Raw genomic sequence first — 20289 nt, forward strand, 5'->3', positions numbered from 1 at the left:
AAATATTTGATAATGACAACCTTGGTGCCGAAAACCGATGTCCAAAGCAAAGTGTCAAAAACCCTAAAGTTCCCGGAATTGTCATTGAAATCTGGTTCAAAATTAATCTCCAAATTCCATTGTTAAAATGTGCAGCTTCAAAGCAGAAATAGACTGGTTTACACCCACGTACAAAAACTATTCTATAATCAGTTTCTCTGCTTTGACATGAAGCCTTGAAAACCACCAATGGTTACTTATGCTATGCCCCAATTAAGGGGCTGCATGCTTCGGAGGCCGCATTTGAAGGCCGTTTATGTCACAGCCAGGCAATGAAGGCTGCTCCAAATGAGTCCTTCATTTCCCTGGACTTCGTGGCCCAACCTATCCCAGAATTCATAGCACCTCCCAGCCAATTCCAGTTTCCAATAATGGCGGAAGCTAACTAGTTGTAATATTACTCTTTTCAATACTTTATTATAAAAATATTATTAATAATATAAAAATACTTTTCAAACACTGCAATGGCGGAGGAGCCTGGCTAAAGAGTTTGAAATATTACAGTTCTCTTCCATAGTGTTCATTTTGTCGTTTCCCTTGCTCACCCCAAAAAGTCACAGCTGATAGCTGCCCCATCCTGAGCCTGGTTCAACCAGAGGGTTCTATCTGGTTAACAGGAGTTTTTCCCTTGCCACCAACACCAACTCTCTCCACTACGGTAGGATCTTTACTATATAAAGCACCTTGAAGTGACTGTTGTGATTTGGTGTTATATAAAATAAAACTTTAACTTGACAGAGTTTGTACCAACCAATCATCCTGCTCCTAGTATTTTATTAGCATTACTTAGGACTAATGAGAAGGTATTGGCCATGTAGCCATACAATCTATGGATGAGCTTATTAACAATCTTGATAATGTATCAATTATATAATTTTATTATATAAATAGAATTAAACTAAAAAGTTCAGAAAACTTTACTTCTGACTTCGAATTTGGTCGAGATTTTTAGAAGATGCATTATGGTATCATTTTGAAATCCCATGTTTTCACAAGTTTTGGTGTCCTTGTTGACCACCTGCCGGGGTGGCTATAAGATCCACTGTGCACTGGGAGAAACCTGGAAACCATGTATTTTTACACTGGCGTCCACTGTGGCCAGTACAACAACAGTAACTTTTGTGCTTACTTATGCAAGATTAAAGCTACGTTCACACTGCAGGCGAAAGCTGGGAACTGTGTCATAACTTTCAAAGAGGTCCACAGCTGACCCACCTGCAAAAACAATACATAATATCAGACTAAAACTGCTGGGAAGACAACGTTGGAGAAACGTTAACATTTTATTTGTACTGTATAACCTGCAGATTCTGACAGAAATCTGCAACTATCCTTTGAAGCACCGCTCCTCTCTTAAACAGCAATAAGGATCATTATTAGGTTATTTACATTATTATGTAAATAACAAAATAACTTAAAGCAAAAATTGGGAAACATGAAGTCCGAAGTCTTTATATTAAGGGCCATCAGTCAAACAATATAGTTTGCTCTGGGTCTAAACAGAGTGCGTTGTGTGTGACGTCTTCTTTTGCGCATGCAGCCGCTTTGAGCGTTCACACTAGAGCGCGTTTGCTGTCGCATTTTATTTGTAGTGTGAACGAGCAGACAAAAAACAAAATAAACAAAAACGGATTTGATCAAAAAAAATTGGAATTGAGCATTAAGACCTGCAGTGTGAACGTAGCCTAATACTTCAGCTGCCACTTTTCTTTTATCTAGTTCATCAAAATTCCAGCGTAATGCAGGAACACCATGCACAATCGCCAGTGACACTGGTCAGTCATGCAATAAAGTGGTATACATTTAGCTTTAACTTTGCTAGCCTCCTGATGCCCATTGATTCATACACCTCCTTTAAAGCACAAAGTCCCAAACATTGCAAACATACACAGACAAAAAAAAAAAAAAAAAAAAAAAAAAAAGCAGCATACAGAGCTGTAGTGACTCACTGTTGTGTGCTGGGGTCATAGACCTCACAGTTCCTGAGGACTCTACCAGAAACACTGTTGCCAGTCAGTCCTCCACAAACATAAATGAGCCCATTGGCCTCCACTGAGGCATGACTGCAGCGGGACACTAGCATGCTGGTGTTGACCTGCCATGACTCTGTCATTGTGTCATAACTTTCAAAGAGGTCCACAGCTGACCCACCTGCAAAAACAATACATAATATCAGAAACATATGCTTGCAGACATGGCTAGAAACTTTCCCCACCGATAACAAGTTATACTACATTCATAGCAAAACTATAGAAATTCACTGCCCACAGTCTCTTCAAGAGATACACATATCACCATGCATACCCGCTTCTGATCCTCCAGATGTGAAGATCTTGCCCTCAAAAACACAAGCAGACATGTTCTCACGAGGTGTTGGTGGCCCTGGCCTGGAGCATCTATTCCTCAGAATGTTGTAGAAGTCTGTGTGTTTGATGTGAAAGCTGTGTGAGCCACCTAAAATGGAGCCCACCCTATTCTGGCGTTTTGACAGTTTGCAGTTGATGCTCATCCAGCTGTAATCCTGAATGGAAAGCAATACCAACACTTGTGTAATGATTAGAACAGACCTGCTATTGTATGGAACTATTGAAAGAAAACAACAAAACAAACAAACACCGAAGATTAACCAAATCGTTATTCTACTAATGTGCACCACTATTTAGCCTCATTTACTGTTTGTTGCTTCGTGCTCATCTTCTCAATCTTATTTCCCCTTAACCTTCCACCAAAAATGGCTGGCCTGCCTTGAGCTGGAAGTCACTTTGAGAGTTTTTCCTCCTTATAGTAGGTTAAAGGTAGCTCATATGTAATCAGTGGGATTCCTCTACATTTACCTAAGGTGGCAATGTAAATAAGCATCAAGCAACTGCTAAAAAAGCACATACCCAAACGATATTACACAGTCTGAAGTGATGCCCCTGTGGCTAGAATTGGTAAATATTTGTTGTTACCTTGGGGTCAAAGTAGTAGCAGCGGTTACCATTAAACAGACCAATGCAGTTGTCGTACTTCTTGCGACGTGGTTGGCTGAGCTCTCCAAGGTCCCACATTGCACCTAAGGCAAAAAGCAATGAGGGTTTTTTTGTGAATGAATAGATCCATCTACACAGTGGAAAGCAATATCGCAACTATTTGAACTTTGCCTGTGTCACGTGACGAGCCAAATTACCAATACTGGCCATTTAGAGCAACAACATATACATACACACAAAACCCAGAAAATATTCCAGCAAAACCCTGGAATTCAATTAGCCACAATATTATGTTGAACATGTATAACAGGTTTTACTGAAATTCATCAGTTTAAACTTTTTGCTTCCATTGAATGATGCAGATCATTTCATTGGGAATGTTGGTTACGCCACTATTCTTGCATGAATATCTTAAACTTGAATTTGAGTGCAAGCTCTCCATTTTGCTACTCACGGGTGATCATCTGTAAACAGTGTGGGTTGTCCTGGAAGAGCGGCTCAGTCTTTACAGTTTCTGACAGGAAGGTTTTGGGGACCAGAGGTAGGCGAATGCACCTCAAAACATCCACAATATGCTGTTGTCTACTTGGGATGTTATACTTTAGCCAGCGCACTGCAGCATCATAAACCTGAATGGAGCAACATGTGGGAACAAAGGCTTTCTACAGTGTTTTTGTTTTTAAACTTGCTTTAGTTAAATTTCAGGTCTAGTTTGATTTCAGTTGGCTACATTTTTTTGTTTTAAATATAAAATTTTAGTCGACACTGTGGTACCTGTGTCTCACAGTAGACAGTGAGTTTGTCCTGGTGCAGTAGTTGCGCGAGCTGTGCAATGTCCAGATTTAGAAATTCATCCAGTCTGCAGACATCAGTAAAGTGGAGATAGGAAAACTCCTCTGCTGCTGCCTTCAGCTCTGGACAGTTCATGCGGTCTGAGAGTACTGAAATGCCTGCAAAAGCACAGAACAGGAATCACTCAAAGAAATCCACAATGGCAGGTCTGTGTTTCTGTTGTTACCCAGGCAGTTTGTTGCATCAATCTGTCCAAAAATGAACTTCGCACACATCATCTTCACTGGTTCAATCTGGTACTGGTTGGCCACATTCAGCAATGACTCTGCATTAGTACTGTCCACTGTGATTCTGGGACACGGCAAAACACAAAGTATGAAAAAAGAAAACAATCTTTTATTGCCATATGATGAGTGTACTGCAAAGTAAGGTTAATGCACTAGTTATGTTAAGGCTTTCTGGTTTAAAAGTGAATAAAAATGCCATGTTCTCTCCTATTCTTTTATTTACGGCATGTGTTTAGAGCCAAGCATTTATAAAAAAATAAATAAATTTAAAAATTAAAAAAAAAAAAAAAGGCTTGCTCTTAATCCAGTGCATTTGTCTGGCAGAAACCTTCCTTATGCCTTTATCTGCATGAACCTGTGTGTGCTGTGACTCAGCCACAGAAAAATGATCACACTTAAGTTCTTGTGAAATATCTAAGGTTTTCATTCCATGGCCAAGCATTGCACTATTTCACACTTTTCAGCAGAAGAGAGATCCTTTTTCTTTCCCATATAGCTTGAAAATGGTGGTCTGCTTAATAATGTGGAACATACTCTTTAGTAGTTTTTCCCCTCTAATTAGGCTCACCTGGTAAACTAATAGTCACAGGTGTCAGAGATTGATTTTAGTGATCCAAAGAGCACTGAGACACAGTGCCATCCATGCATTTAATTGAAAAACATCATATCTAATCTTTATGACACCAAATACAATTTTCATAATAATTTGGAACGCGGTGTAGGGATTATTCTGTGCAGAATAAGACTTGTGACACGTCAAAATCCCATTTTATGTGAGTGCACACAGAGTCTGAAGCAGAAAGCTGGCTTAAAAGAAAAAAACAAAACAAAACAAAACAAAAACTGCTAACCACTATTGTGATACCCATTACCACTGACTGTAGTTTTAAGCTTTGTCAAGCCAGTTAACACAAACAAAGCCTTATTGGGTTCAACTTGCTTCACAGTATAGCCCTGTTTTAAACACACTTACTGTGAGGTATAAATATATTCAAGCAACAGCTCAAGAATCTCAGGCTCAACACTCCTGAGCTCCACCTCAGGAGACACAGACTCCTTCATTCTGGCTGAAAGTGAAAAGAAAATCAAACAAACAAATAAAACAATTAACAACAATTAACAGAACTACATCAACAGCCATACGCGTTTCAGAAATTAGCCATCTTTGTTGAAATAAACCATTGAGCTTTTGTGTTTGAAGCCAAATGCAGTCCATTTTGTTAAATGAAATGTATATTGTGAATTAAAAGGAAGGCAAGCAAAACCAGAGTCGATTTACCATTATGTTTCAACTCACACAGTTACTTCATTTTAGTCTTTACAAGATATTTACATTTTGGCTCACATGGTTCTTTTTCTATTTTACTCAACCTGAGGGATGCTCCTCTGATGTTTCTCTGGAGACAGTTTTGTAGTAAGGCCTCAAGGCAGAGTATTAATGTGTGTTCTTTTGTGTAGTTTTGTGTTATCCTTACTGGTGAACATAAGTCTGAAGACATGGCTGGCTGCAGCTAGCACTGCTCTGTGTGCTGCAAGGCGTTTTCCCTGAACCACAAGGGTCACATCACAGAGGCTGCCCTGGAGAAAATCAGTCATCAAAAAGGTGTACTAGATAGCAAGTTCAACTTTGTCAAACTTTCCTTGTGTTTGACCTAAAGCCCCAGTCAGAGATTACCAATGTAGCGACGCCAATTATTTAGTCGGGTAAATCAGAGTTTCCTGTGTTACTTTTGTGACACAGGAAATTCATCAGTAAAATAACATCAGTATGCGTCGCTAACCCGTCAACCTTGCTTTGTACTACAAAGCACAAGAACCAAGACGGGAACAACCACAGTCGTGCCTTTTGGCAGCATTAGTCTACAGGCTTTTGTATTCTTAAACACCCACCTGTTTTCTCACGTGGTTAAGGAATCCCATGTAGTTGGTCAGACATGTGCGCTCTCTGATGGCACTTTTTCTGTTATTTTTCTTGGCACATGATGAGGAGGCCATCATCCCATTTATGTCGGCGCTACTGTCAGAAGATATGTTTCAGTAAACAGTTTCTCTCAAACTCCTTCCCTTCTGCTGCTCTTGAACCAGGTGAGCAACACTCAAATTTCCTCAGACATGCAATATCAAAGATGTCGATATCAAAACACAAACTTGCTTTCACAGCACTACTGGGCCACTTGTTACTTCCATGTCTGTTTTATGGATGCAGGAGCTTGACAGGTTACAGAGAAGGAGATGCCCCAACAACTTGAAAAGTGAGACGTTCTGGAGAGCACTTTCCAATAGCTTTGTTTCTTGTTCTAGCTTCTTTTATCCCCCTCCCTTCAGTTCAAACACACATAGTTCAGGAGAAGACTAGCTCTTAACTGCCTCCAGTACCAGTACAAATGACGTTGGCCCCCAACAAACAATGTAGAAAACAATAGTTGGGTTGCGGTCACGTGGTTCTGATGACGTGCGGAGGCAGCGCGATTTTTGAGTGGAGGGCGGAAGTAAACATGGAGGACACTGTGGAGAGTCAGGAGAGCAGCTATTGTGCAACTTTAGACCCCGTTTCTCGGGAGAGATATAAACAGATAGTTAAAAAATATATCGGACGTGATCCGTATTCTTTGAAAATGTCCGAATACACCACAGAAGTAAAGGATTTGCCTACTATCGAGGCTGTGGATATCACCAACTACTTGGTCCTCCAGACTTCTTACTACACTAGGCAGCAAATGAAAGCTTTCAAGAGTCTGGAGGCGTACAATTTTTTTGTCAGCGGGTGGGTCCACAACCTTGGAACAAAACGTCTCCGTGATGGATACAGTTTGGTGTTTGCAAGGGTGAGTGTTTGTTCTTATATTGCTTTATCTTAAACACGCTAACAGTTAGCGGTAGCGGCTTTAACGTCAACAAACATGCCACATCCTTAGGACTTCGTTAGAGTGACAGTTGTTTGTTTCAAGGTAAACCATTCTCAGCGGTCTAACGAGACACCTCTGAAGACTTGGGTAATTGCAAAGGAGGATGGAGAAGTGATTGCAGCTCATTGCAATTGTATGGCAGGGTTAGTAGCCTGTTCTCCACTGTCACTAGGCTCAAATCCGGGCTCTCAGCCGTCTGTTGCATATCCAAAATCGCCTCTGCACATCGATGCTGTTCTGCCTTAAGCTTCATTCTTTTCTCTCGTTTGAGAACTGATTCCGATCTGGGTTTTCGTTCGTAGCCGAGATTGACCGTCGGAGCCCAGTCCTCCGACTCTTCGTGATCCAAAGCACTTGGGCAGCCTATAGTCCCAATCAAGTCAATATTAGACTACTAACTTAAAAGCACTAAGTAAACGAGAATTTAACGACTACCTAATGCTAATAAGTTCGTTTGCAAACATAACATTACCTCTGACGAAGTGGTCGCTGCAGACACAGGCATTGGCAGACTCTGCTCCTCCCGACTGTAAACGTAAATTTAAAATCCATTTTTTCCTACGTTTTTCGGTTAGAATTTTCCATTTTTCTCCTCTTCGTTGGGCTATTTTTGGTACCCTAAAATACCGTTTATCAGTTTCTCTGGTCGACCTACTGGAGCATCCGTAAACACAACAGGACATAGGCATTTTGCGTACTGTCTGTCTGTGATTTTGCGCTTATCTTTTTCACTTCCGACCGCCAGTCAAATTTCGCGCTTTACGTCGACGTCACGTCTACGTCAAATGAAACCTAGCTATTAACTAATTTTTGGGAGAAGTCAGCTGGAAGGTAGTGCCAAATCCTAATTACATAAAGAGCAATGAAATAGCCAGACATCACCTAGCAAAATACTTCTATTGTTTTGCTATGTTTGATTGGGTAGGACCTTCAAAGAAAAAACAGTCTACACAAACACTTGAATATTAGCTGGCATGCTATCCATTGCTAGCATGCCAGCTAACTCTAACTGGCAGACAAGAAGAAACGAGGGAGGAATACAGGGCACGCGCACCACAAAATGGCGAATTTAATGGTGGCTTTAAAAAAGCAAATCAGTTACCTACCTGCACCCGATCTCTCAGATCAAGTGCAAGAAAGCAAAGCTCACTTTTATACTACAGGAAGTCCCGCTTTGTAAGGGTCAAGGCCGTGACCTTGTTTACATCCGTGCCATACTTGCCACTTTTAACTCAAGAACACTCAAACTGAGCACGAGGCCCGGGGGCGGAGTCCAAGTGTTGGCGTTACTGCATGGAACGTGAACGTTGTAATGTATGCACGAGACACTTTAACATTCCACTGGCACAATGTACATTTTCAGACTTTAAATGTAAAATTTCCAGATTGTTTTATTTAATATACTTAATGTTTATAATTAACTATTTACTGTATATAATATCCTGTTTATGCACAGTAGTAGAGGACCGTTTCAGTGCACGTCGTACTCTAAAGTCTAGTAAACTCTAGTAAAACTATGCATGTGACAAATAAAGAATCTTGAATGAACTTGTGGCACAAACGGAGCAGCCTTTCCGAGTGCTCTTCTTGGAAACTGCGGGGAAAAAAACAAAAGAACTAAAAAAAAAAAAAGCCAAACTGAAAGAAACTAGATTTAAGAAGAGATTTGAGTTCAGATTTGTGCAAAAACTGTTCATTTTCAAGAAAAGGTTATGCTGTTTTAGCTTAACATATTCACTTCATTCACCCTCTCTGTTTATATGCCACTATTAGAGTAGAATAAAACAGTGTTTATTTCTAATATGTAAATATAGCTAAAATAACAAGAAAAAGAAAAACTTTGCAAACACACAAAGACGTGAAGTTATCATGAATATCTCTACATCCATACGTCTATACTCAAAGGAGTAGAATGAAGTTTACACTTACTTATTCCTACCTCTTTACTAAAAATTCCATAATTTGCAAATCAGTGTTCAGAGTTTGACATATTATCCATTTAACTAATAGTAATCATTAAACTCTGTCTATCCCATAGTGTGCCATTTCTCCCCCAGTGTCTCTCTGCTCTCCTCTCTGTCACCAGCCAATTGTGGTAGATTTCCTCTCTGAGCCTGGTTCTGCTTGAATTTCCTTCCTGTTAAAATTGAGTTTTTCCTTCCTACTGTCACCAAGTGCTTGTATATTGGGCATCTTCTGATTATTGAGGATTCTTCTTAATACTATTGTTACCCTAAAACACCACAATGTGACTTTTTGTGAATTGGTGCAATATAATTAAAACTGAACTTAATGGTGCAAGTAGGATATAGTTAAGATATATTTTGTAATTATGTGAAAGCATAGTATATTACACTGAAGAATACACAAAATGTACAACTTAAAATTAACTTTATTCAGCTGTGAATAAAAAAATATCCAAGCTCACATTATGAAAAATACTTATAAAGGCCCCACATGCTTAGCCTGTTCACTGATTTGACAAACTGATTCAAAGCTAAGCTTCCAGAGGGAAGTAAACAGGCTGCTGGTCCTTCAGAAAAAAAGTGTGCATGACTTTATTGATTTAAAAAAAGACATGAAAAACATTTGACTTCAAAATCATTGCGTTTACCAGCTTAACATACATCGTCACATGTATGCACATCTAAATTCCCTTAAACATCAACAAAATTACAACTTTCAGTGCAGGTGTTCACATATGGATTTTGGTCCTGAGACCTTTAAACTGAGAGGTAATGTCTCCTCTTCCCCTCTCTCGAACTGGTATATACAGCAGGCTCAGTTACTGTGATCTCCATGTTATGGAAGTTATAGAGGAAGGAAAGGAAAGAGCAGCAGAGCGTCACTGCTGAGTGTGCATTCACTCTTTTACAGTTTGTTGAAGGCAGTACCTAAAGGAAATGTTAGGGAAGTGGCGTGTTTTCCTCAGGAAAGGAAAACTGGCTTCAGTATGGGGAACCAAAAAAGGTTGATGCACAAACATGAAAGGGAACAAAGACATTAGATCACTTGATGCTTGCTGTCTAATAACTTTTTTTCTGACTAAATGTAAAAATGGGGAGGGGGTTCTGCTTATACTTTTAAGCCATGTTCAGCTGCCAACCCCTGTTGGTTGAAACCCTGAACATTCTGTTGATTATCCCATAGATGCAGAGCCTAAAAACTGGTATTTCAGACAGTCCTTACAGTATACATTTATGCCTCCTCATTGCAGTATAGGTTCCACTTGTGTACCACAAACAGCTCAGAGTGAATGTGTGGCTGACTGATGAACACTGTTAAAACATCTGCTAATTTAACAGTTTTTTACTCCCTAAAAAACTGTATTTGCATTATAATAGCGTTTATTTAAATAGTGTTTCCTGATAGCAGCACTCTCCATGTTTTAACACACATAACCCATTCTGAAAGTAGACATGCGTGTAGCCTTAATTTATAATCTTACTGGACACATTGTGAACCATTGTGTGAGATTTGAACACTCTCTCGCCTCCTCATGACATGTAATTAGAATCAGTGTTCAGAGGACGAACGCCTGACAATCAGAGCTCTTCTTTGGCATTTGATTTCCCCGGCTTGTCCATACCGAAGAAGGAGGAGGGAAGGCTGCGGACGTCCCGCTCTCTCTTCACAAAGGCAGAGAAGGAGGAAACGCAGTTGCCAATGAAGTGGTCAGACTGGCCTAAGATGTACAAGTCCATCTGGGCAAAGTCTGGCTGAAGACTCACCACTTTCACCTGCAGAGGTCACAGTGGAAACCACAAATTAGACGGGCTTTCCTTCAGGTCTCGCTCCAGATCTTCGAGTCTTAAAGCAGGGAATTCCTCCTCTTAGAGGTACAAAAATTGTAGCTTTTATGTATCACTTTATGGTGGAAATGTCTTTACTACAAAAAAGAAAAATACAAAATTGAAGTATAATGGAGTAAGGTCACATGCAGCTTTCAAATATTTTATCGTCCTATAGATTACATATGTAAAAAAATGAGTAGCTTTATGATGCGTTCCATTTGAAGTCAGAATATCCAGTCCCCAGTCTGAATTAACAACTGGAACACCACCTCAGCAGCCACACCAACCCCGACTTCACAATTCAAGATGGTGGCATGAACGTAATCAGCTGTGAGATACTGAAGCTGGGATCTGACTATCTGACTTCTAAGGTAAATGGAGTATGAAATTAGCTCCTCCCTTTAAACCAGCATTTTCTAACTGGCTGCCCCTCATAAACGACATGTGGGTGAAGCTTCTGGGCTCACAGCCAGCCAGATTATTTTTAGTGACTCTGTAAAGAGTTTGAAAGGTTCTTAAGTTCTCACAAACCTCCCAGCCCCTCAAGTTAGCATTAAGGACAAAGATGCCAAAACAAGCTTATGACAGACTTATGAATTCTCCACACAAGAACCCACCTTGCCTTTGAAGAGCTTTTCAATGTCCTGACTGTGCGATTCAGAGTCTGTGGCGATGTAGACAGAACGGGCGTTGGTCTTCTTTACCCACAGCTTGACAGCCCCACGAATCTCAGTTAGGTCAGGGAGACACATGGCCATAGTGAGGGGCAGGGCTTTTTGACGGTTATACCCGACGCACTGAGGGGAGGCCATGAAATGAGGTCCTGCATCGCCATTCTTCAGCAGTTTGCAGGCATTTTGCTAGAAAAGGAGACAAAGATTAAAAAGTTAGAATATAAACTGTACAGACTATAAGGTTTGACTGTTCCCTCACAATATATGGATACAATGAGCCAAAGGGGAAAAAATGAATACAAATATTTCATTTATCGACCTCATTTGTGTCCTTGTTTCATTTCCGCATAGTTTCTTTTATGGGCTTGCTCCTCCTCTGTTGTCAGCAATGTTCCCTATAATTTTTGATGTGTCTGAGCGAACACACAAACTCCCTGAGACCCCGTTGGACCACTGTGACCAACAGCAGACGTGTGCACTGTTTTCACGCCAGTATCGAATCCATCCAAGTTACATGGTTTATTAAAATAATCAAATTACAGCATTTACATTTATGTTATACTACTTTTAATTAACTGCTTTAGCCCACTTACAATGAAAATTAAAAAAAATCTTGTTCGTGACCTGTGTAGTATGTTAAGTAAAAATAACTTGAACTCCAATTTGGAAAACAACACACTTTCTTTCTTTTTTTCTTTTCTTTTTTTTATAAAGCTCTGACTTGTATTATGAGTATGAGTCTGGGAGACTGGGCATCTGGGACAGAGTCCTGTAACTCTCTGTCTGCAAAATACAGTATATAATGACCAATGTTGGGCAATTAATTATATAGTTACTTCTTCAAAAAAGTAACTGAGTTATGCAAACAAAGGTTTTTGCAGCTGTTTACCTAAAAATGCAGCCAAGGCATTTTTTAAAATAAACATTTCAAACTATTTACAGAACAATCAGCTGTTCTGCATCAAATTTGATGCCACACAAATTATTTGTGCCATTCCAAAAAATAATTTCTGTCCACTATGAGATAAAGGAGAACAACAGCCTGATACCTGCAGGCCTGACAACAGGAGATGTATCACTCCTGTAACACCTCATTGTTCTGACACACACAACAAAACTATTGACTACATTACACACTAACTACACAAGATTTGCGCTAAACATCTCAAATCTCTCACATCTCAAAACGCCGCCATCACTCCTAAAACTTCCCCCCCTTCCTAAACAACTAGAGGGAACATTGGTTGTCAGTAGATTTTAGTCAGTCATCACTGAGCCTTGCCTTCCTTCTCTCACCCTGGTTGGGGTGAGAGAAGATGGCCCCGCCCCTCCCTGAGCCGGGTTCTGCCGGAGGTTTCTTCCTGTTAAAAGGGAGTTTTTCCTTCCCACTCATAGGAAGACCTTGCTCATAGGGGTCATGTGACTGTTGGGTTTTTCTCTGTATCTATTATTGTAGAATCTACTGTACAATATAAAGTGCCTTGAGGCGACTGTTGTTGTGATTTGGCGCTATATAAATAAAACTGAATTGAGCCTCAATGATGCAATGAATGAATATTCATTTACTGCTATGAACAAACCCAGATTGGGACTGAAACGGATAACCATTCACACTGACATTCATACCTATGGCCAATTTAGCTCTCTCATGAAAAACAGACTGTGCAGAGACACTTGGACCATCACAGGTATGTCTGTGATGCAGCACATGAATTCACCCAGAAGCCCACCCAACCTTCTGTTTGCAAGTGCTAGCCAATTAAGAGATCTGTGGCTCTGAAGGAAAAGGAGCTAAAACAACTCACTTTTTCAGACTGAGGGGCTGCACATAAGAGAGCATGTGAATAAAACCCTCTGTGTCCAGGCTTGTCAAGCTTATCTCACCCAGTCTATGCCAATCCTCAGATGGATGCCAACATATGGCCTGGTCAGCAAGGTGGCAATGTGCTCTTCTCCCTCCTTCACCATCTTGTCTGACCAAACTATATAGCGCTGCAGGCCCACATGCTCTTCTATCACTGGAAACTGAGCTGGAGCCCCAGGCATGGCCAGGACAGGGTGCTCAAAGGGAGGAAACCTAACCCAAGAGCATGAAACAGTGGAATAGTGAATGAGGTAGGTTTTTTTAATGTTTTATGTCACCTTTAATAATTCTGTGTATACCTGCACTGACATGTACTCACTTCTTCATCCACTGAGGTTGGTGATAGGCACTGAAGGAAATCCCACCAAATAAGACAGACTTGTCAAAGTCCACACCGGCATAGTCCCAGAATGGCCCAAATGGGTTCCCATCCTGAAAAAATAAATCGGGATAATCTGGCCATATTAGAATGTTCAAACAGGAGCTTCTGATCAATATACAATATATAATCTGTGGACTGTCCGTGGACCGCCAGAGGGCAGCATTTCACCTGTGGCTAATCACATTAAGCCAGATAAGGTTTCTTTTAGATTCTAATTCACCTTCATTGGGCAGGACTTCTTGTCCTTACTCCGATGGGCCGCCGTCTCAAAGCAGTAGGCATTCCTCTGTCCTGAAGGCCAGTATTTGGGGGCTAGCTTCTCCATGAAGTCCTCCAAGCTGATCACACGGTGGTAGGCAGACAAAGCCTCCAGCACGAAGAACTCGCTGTAGGGAACATGGACCTGAACAGAATACATAAGAGTGGAATAAAACAACACAGCCACCTTAAGACTTGGTGTGTAATAGCTTTAACAAAATCACATTTGTGTTAGACAGATATGCTCTAGCTATTTATGTATATTTTTGACAAGTACCTGCTACTAAAGCTTAGGGCTGCAGTGCATGTGTGAAAAATAGCTTTATGTCATTTGTTCTGATATACAGCGTGTGACCAGTACCTCTGATACTTCCCAAAGGGATACTAAAAGTACACCACACAGTACACTTAACAACAGCTTTGCTCTCACCTTGCTGCCTGGACTTACATTGGTGTAGGGGTGTGTGTGATGGCGGTACACTATCCAGGGAGGGACTGCCAGGGTTCGGTTCAACATCTTTGCAAAGGCCAGAGATCCTAGGAAGTGGTCAGCCTGGTTTCCAAAGCGACCTGAATAACATGCATAATGTGCATAAAGTTGCACTTATCTATCAGTGTAAACTTTGTGCTCCTTCACATGGCATGTGTGACATACATTTACTACAAGGAAGTTCGTTGTTTAAACAAGTTAACGAGGCATGAAAACATAACTACATTATAGTCATTTCATTGCAATGGATGGCCAAAAGCTAGGAAAACTACGAAAATGTCTGTAAGCCGCTGTTATGAGTATATATACATACACACACTTTTACATTCTTAATATCTGTTCTAAATTTACTAAATCTTATTGTTGGTAAGCAACAGCAGGTCACGGCATCGCTGTCTCGTAAGTGCATTAATGGAAGGGAAGCGTGTAGTAGAAAACTAATTTTAGAACAGATCATGCTTAATCAGCTGACAAATTTTACGGAGATGCCAACTTGTGTTTTTGCGTACAGCTCTTCTGTTAATTTTTGCAATGTCCTTGATTTAAGTAAGTTTCTTACTTCATTAGTAGTAGGAATGATTAGTATTTCTTATTTCATTCGCTCTAAGGGCTGAAAGCGCCCCTCCTGTCTGAGCATACAAAGACATATATTTTAGCTGCTCAAATGTTCTCCAAGTTCAGCGTTTATTTTTATAAGGTCCTCTCTACTCAGCTTCACTGTAAAAACACTACCTCCGAAATAACAAGCACCCCCTGGGACAGCTCCTGGCTCTGTGAACTCATACACGGGCATGAAAAACTTTTGAACTCGCTAACTGTGTTACTCCGGCAGAATGAGCGCATGTAGCTACAAAGAATGATTTACCCATGCACGGGCAGTACAAAACGTAGCCATTCGCATCCCACTGCAGCTCTTCGGCAAAGGTTCGACAAGTTTGGAGTAGAAGTGATAAGAATAAACATTTTAGTGAAAGACCGTCAATGTTCTGTTGTTTAACCGCCATTGTGCTTCATGTCACATCCCACAATTCCTTGGGTTTCTTTCAATAGTTCAACTCAAACTTTGCTGCCACCTACTGCACTGGTGCTAAAGTGCACTCCTGGTAAAATCTTTGGTCTTTATCGAACAAAATGGGTGTATATCCAAGTAGAAAAGAAATACGAAGATCATAAAATATCAGGTAGCTATTCCTCGCAGTTTGACATTTTAGGGATTTGAAACAGTGAAACTTTTTGTCAGATTAAAGATGTTTAACTACATATTTAACCCCATTTAGTATAAGGAAAGGGATTTCAACAATACATCTCAGTTTTCCTGTATGATGCAGAAATGCTGCTGTAGAAATGCCCAGATGTAATTCACAATAATTAACAGAAAATGTATTTTTTTCATTGTAAAAAATAAAAATTTCTGTGAAAAAACAGGAACTTACCTGTGTTTTAATTATTATTGTTTATCTATTACTTAATTACTTTGGAAAGGGAGGGGGGGGGATTTCTTTGGAAATGGGGGCCAGAATCAGCTTGGCCTTATGTTTGGCGCCCAGGTTCTAAAGAATTAACTCTTACTTACTAAATAAGCAACAGTAGAACCGATTTAAACATAAGCAATAGAGCCAATTTTGTACATTATTGCATCTAACTATTATTTTCTTTATGAATGGCATTGGTGATTGTCTTCACATTCAGTTTTTAAAGATCAAAAAACCTGCTCTAAAACCTGAGCTACAGCCACCCACAGCCACCCACTGTAGCTCAGGTGGTAGAGCAGGTCATCCACTGATTGGAAGGTTGGTGGTTCGATTCCTGGCTTCCCCTAGTTTACTTGGGCAAGATACTAATTACTCTCCGATGCAGCCATGTGAATGTTAGCTATGAAGCACTTAGAAAGATGTGCTTGTGCGAATGGGTGAATGCACAAGTTTCGTAAAGCGCTTTGAATGCTCAGATGAGTAGAAAAGCGCTGTATAAGCCCCAGTCCATTTACCATCAACTGAACTGAAGCAGCACCTTCACAAAACAGTCCAAACTTCAAAATGATTAAAAAAAGTAAAATGACTCAAATCTGAACCAAATAGAAGATCCTTTCAGTTGCACAAGGGTTTGCCACAGCAGTTAGCTCTGCACATTTGATTTGATAGTTTTGTGATTTATTCAACTGTTTTATCTAAAATTTGGAATAACTAAGATGTTGCAGTGAATATGAACAAAATGTTTGTCGTGTTTGAAAAGGATGAAGACAAAACTGTTTAGTTGGCATACTTGTTGGTCTGCTGGGATTTTTACAACAATCACCTCAGAGAATGGTGTGGAAAAACAGAAAATATCAAGTGGGTGGCAGTTTTCTGGGTTAAAAATGCCTTCTACTCTGACCCATAATGGCCAGAGTGCCTTGAGCTGGTAGGAAGGCAGCAGTAGCTGAAATAACCATTTGCTTCAATCAAGGTATGCAGAAGATTATCTCTGAACACACCTTGAAGCAGATGGGCTACAGTGGCAAAAGATCACACCTGGTGCCACTCCTATCAGCTAAGAAGAGGAAACTGAAGATTCAAAACTTAAAAAATCCAACTGTGTTCATACAGGACTCTTTTGCTTAAAGCTAGCAGCTAACTGAGATTTTGAGGGAATACAGGAAATAACATTGCAGTTACATTCTAAACCATCTTATATGCAGAAAATGCAAATACAAAATGATGCTTGAATAATGAATGATTTATTTTCATCAGGGTGAATTGTAGCCCATTTCTATCTAAACTGAGACATCAGCCATATTCCCAAAATGAATATCTGAGAAGTCGTATCACTTTTTAACCATGTGTTAAACAAAAAGTGTTAATTTACGTTTTGCAATTGTCCATGAGAAAAACAGTACCTCTAGCTCCTAGCCTGCTGTTAACCACAGCTGATGCACCTGAAAGCATTTATTTACACAACTGTAAATTGCTCTGCTCCAAATCATTGTTGCGGTAGAGGGTTTCATAAATATTGCCTTATTCTCCACAGGTTTGTTCTCCAAAGGGGGTTCTCCAAAATCCTTTTTTTTGGCATCAACTTGACCTGATGTGTTTGAAGAAAAGAAATGCCAAATCCCAAAGAATATCATACTCTCGAGCATGGAGGTGGAAACATTATGCTTTGAGACTAAAGCTGAATTTTTCATTCATAATGTGTACAAGTTGGTCATTGGGTGAGCGGTGGTGGCTTTTAACAACTAGAATGGCTCTGTTTGTTTAGAACCTCCTATTTTATTTACAGTTCTGTGCCCTATCAAAGTTATACATTGTATATATTGTAATGTTTTTATGTAAAATGTCTATAAATCATAGTCTGGTTTTAACAGATTTTGGATTAAACATAGTCAAAATTCTGTTAGTGCAGTGCTGGCTGAAAACAGTGATTATATAGACAGAACATTATCTTTATATACAGTGCATGGTTGAAGTAAACAGTGGATGTACAGTAATCATACAGGAATAGCATTAACTAACTGTAGAACTAACCCTTTAAAAATGAACAACGCTGGGTGTCAGCACATATTTTGAGTTAGGAAGAAAATCATGGGTTTAAAGCATACAATAAGCGTTTGCTACTTCTCTTTTGATCATTCCTGCAGACTGACAAAGAAGGGGGTCACACAGAGTTCACAGTATGAGAAAAGAAATATTGCATTAGTCCTTGCTGCTTTGCCTGAGATTCCCAGGTGTAAATCAGATGGAGCCAATCAATGCTACATCCAGTGATAAAGACTCAGATGGGAGAAGGGGCAGCACTCCCAGAGTGTTGTCATTATGTGTTCGTCATTAGAGGTTCACATGTGTGCTCAACATGCCCAGACCAAGTGTACTGGGTAGGCATGACAACATGTGGCCTGGGTGCGGTCTCAAACTTTTGTTACTTTTATTTAGATGATTCTCTGCCAGCCTGCCTTGTTTGACCGAATCAACCGATAATTGCTTAAATATGTCACAATAAAGAGATTGTTATGCACAGCTAAGCGGCTGAGCGACACAACTGGAATGATCTGCATATAGTTTGTTTTTTATAATTACTCCAAGGACAACTAAACATGTACATCTACATAAAACAGCTAAAACAGTAGACAGACTATATATTTTTAAATTATAACCAAAGTCCAGAACTTTTTTTGTGAGTTTCACACGAAAAGGACTCTGAGGTTTTCTAGTTGGGCTTTCAGGGATTCTTAATCCCTTTGCATCCTCCAGGTCAGCCAACCCGTTCTAACGATTCTCTCTTTGTACTCAATCACTCTCGTTTTTCTTTTCTCTGATGCTCAACAGCTGGCTGCTCTTTCCCTCTTTTCCTGTGTCGTTCTTGATGTCTGCTCCTCCCCCATCCCTTGAACACACACTGTTTCTCATTGTTACAGATGACAGCGAAGATAACAATACAAAGAACCACAACTCACTGCCGGAGTTTGAGAAAAAGACAAAAAGTTGGTGAGACAGGGAGAGAGAGCGTGAGACTTCCTTGAGGTGACAGGATCACAACAATCAAACAAACATAAAAATGTTCACCTAACTTTTTTTGCATTTTAGTTTTTGTGCAGCTCTTCCTCACTATCCAAGGTTTTATCAGTTTCATTTCCTTTTTCGACTCTTCAAGCTGCAGAGGAAGAAGCTTTCAGTTAGTAGTATTCAGTATTAGAACATCTACACATGCATACATGCCACTTATGTTTCCCCATTTGTCTGCTATGTTTTTAACTTCTTTCATATTCTACACTGTTTGTGGCCTTTCACAAGAGGGAAATAAGGTAGTCAACCTCAAAACAACCCTCCTCCTGTTGACCTTTATGTGTTGTTCCTGACAACCCAGCTTTCAGTTCAGCTGAAATCTGTATGGTGTGCTGTCATTTTACAGATCTAGCATGCAGAGCTGTCACATGTTAAACAGGTTTTTCTGACAAATTTGTCCACGTAGAAGAAAAGAGTGTCAATAATAAAAGCTTTTTTGTTTGTTTATGTGTTTTTAAATATAATAAAACTCCATGTTGTAACTATGGAGGTGAAGAAAAAAACACACCTCTTCAAAGGCATCGCGTTACACACACCAGTTGTCCATGAACTATCTGAGGTATGTTTTTTGTCCGGGTGAATACTCTGTGAACAAACAGAATAGAAACAGTCCTCCTATTTTCTTTCTTCAGTGAGTTTTAAGATGCAAAAGTTAATGCCTAAACCTGAGAAAGAGTTTTTCCAACCCATTCCTCTGTGATAAAGGCATTAAGTAAAACTGGTAATGAACTTGGAAAACATTTAAAACAACAGATGCACCTAAAAAACTTTACCCTACTCAGCCTGGAATGGCTAGGTGCTCTTATTGTAGCTAGACATAGTAAATATATCTTGACACACCTTGACATAGAAGAGAGCCAAGTTAAACTTTGGAGAAGATATAGAGTTCGACTAAACAGGGGATGTGGAAAAGAGTTTAACTGAACCTACCCAGTGGAACTATTATAGAGGAAATGGAAATCCTGCAGGTGATGCTACAAGAGAGCTTAGTATCAGCAAGCTGAGAGAAATTTTACTGTGATGGACTACTCCAATGTTGCTCAAGACAAGAAAAATTACTTGGAAAAACCAATGAAATCCATGCTGTAAGAGGACTTGTCTGCTGTGAAAACGGCAAGCCTGACAAGTTCTGGAAACCAAGTATTTTTAAAGTAATTTTAAAGTAATTTTGATTATAAAGATTTAACTTTTAAGTGTCATTTCAAGTATTAAAGATTGCTCCAAACCTCTGATTTAAAAAAAACATTTTTTTTAAAACTTAATTTACCTGCATTTTAACCAGATTTTCATATT

At 39.8% G+C, this 20289-nt stretch overlaps 2 protein-coding genes and 1 long non-coding RNA gene across 8 annotated transcripts in view; 1 reads left to right on the forward strand and 2 right to left on the reverse strand.

The window, feature by feature from the left end:
* LOC113013693 (kelch-like protein 7) overlaps window positions 1–8249 on the reverse strand; it is a 10171-nt gene extending 1922 nt beyond the window's left edge. The window contains exons 1-10 of one of the 4 annotated variants that reach the window (XM_026154803.2): window positions 8103–8249; window positions 5981–6104; window positions 5566–5668; window positions 5064–5157; window positions 4030–4154; window positions 3786–3961; window positions 3466–3640; window positions 2991–3094; window positions 2344–2560; window positions 1989–2190 (exon numbers count right to left, since the gene is read on the reverse strand). In XM_026154803.2, the coding sequence (XP_026010588.1) occupies window positions 1989–2190; window positions 2344–2560; window positions 2991–3094; window positions 3466–3640; window positions 3786–3961; window positions 4030–4154; window positions 5064–5157; window positions 5566–5668; window positions 5981–6088 (1304 nt within the window). In that variant the 5' untranslated portion in view covers window positions 6089–6104; window positions 8103–8249. Of the gene's footprint in view, window positions 1–1988; window positions 2191–2343; window positions 2561–2990; window positions 3095–3465; window positions 3641–3785; window positions 3962–4029; window positions 4155–5063; window positions 5158–5565; window positions 5669–5980; window positions 6108–7468; window positions 7779–8102 lie in introns of those variants that run through there. The other 3 variants (XM_026154802.2, XM_026154800.2, XM_026154801.2) reach the window with 3 other exon arrangements.
* Window positions 8250–9370: 1121 nt separating this feature from the next.
* pofut1 (protein O-fucosyltransferase 1) lies at window positions 9371–15486 on the reverse strand. Of its 3 annotated transcripts, none has more exons than XM_026155080.2 (7): window positions 15324–15486; window positions 14417–14538; window positions 13931–14113; window positions 13648–13760; window positions 13349–13541; window positions 11408–11650; window positions 9371–10736 (listed from the first exon to the last, which is right to left on the reverse strand). In XM_026155080.2, exons 1-7 carry the CDS (start codon window positions 15460–15462, stop codon window positions 10542–10544), a joined length of 1188 nt encoding a protein of 395 aa, XP_026010865.1. In that variant the 5' UTR covers window positions 15463–15486; the 3' UTR covers window positions 9371–10541. The 3 variants fall into 3 exon arrangements, with proteins under 3 accessions (XP_026010865.1, XP_080150710.1, XP_080150711.1); XM_080294584.1 differs by having other exon boundaries at window positions 14399–14538; XM_080294585.1 differs by lacking the exon at window positions 9371–10736 and adding an exon at window positions 10743–10885 and having other exon boundaries at window positions 14399–14538.
* LOC145422784 (uncharacterized) lies at window positions 13443–19441 on the forward strand. The gene is made up of 2 exons (XR_013904044.1): window positions 13443–13579; window positions 17465–19441. It is a non-coding gene; the product is annotated as an uncharacterized LOC145422784 (long non-coding RNA).
* Window positions 19442–20289: the final 848 nt, after the last annotated feature.

The sequence above is a fragment of the Astatotilapia calliptera genome, chromosome 20 (genome assembly GCF_964374335.1).
Source record: "Astatotilapia calliptera chromosome 20, fAstCal68.1, whole genome shotgun sequence".
NCBI lineage: Eukaryota > Metazoa > Chordata > Actinopteri > Cichliformes > Cichlidae > Astatotilapia > Astatotilapia calliptera.

Bases quoted from the DNA above. Each gene is read 5' to 3' on its own strand.
- pofut1 (XM_080294584.1), bottom strand. From the start codon at position 15,462: ATGGCGGTTAAACAACAGAACATTGACGGTCTTTCACTAAAATGTTTA. The intron at 14,539-15,323 runs GTAAATCATTCT...CATGTTATTCAG, and splicing joins TTTGTACTGCCCGTGCATGG to GTCGCTTTGGAAACCAGGCT. The intron at 13,761-13,930 runs GTGAATTAGAAT...TTATTTTTTCAG, and splicing joins AGAAGTCCTGCCCAATGAAG to GATGGGAACCCATTTGGGCC.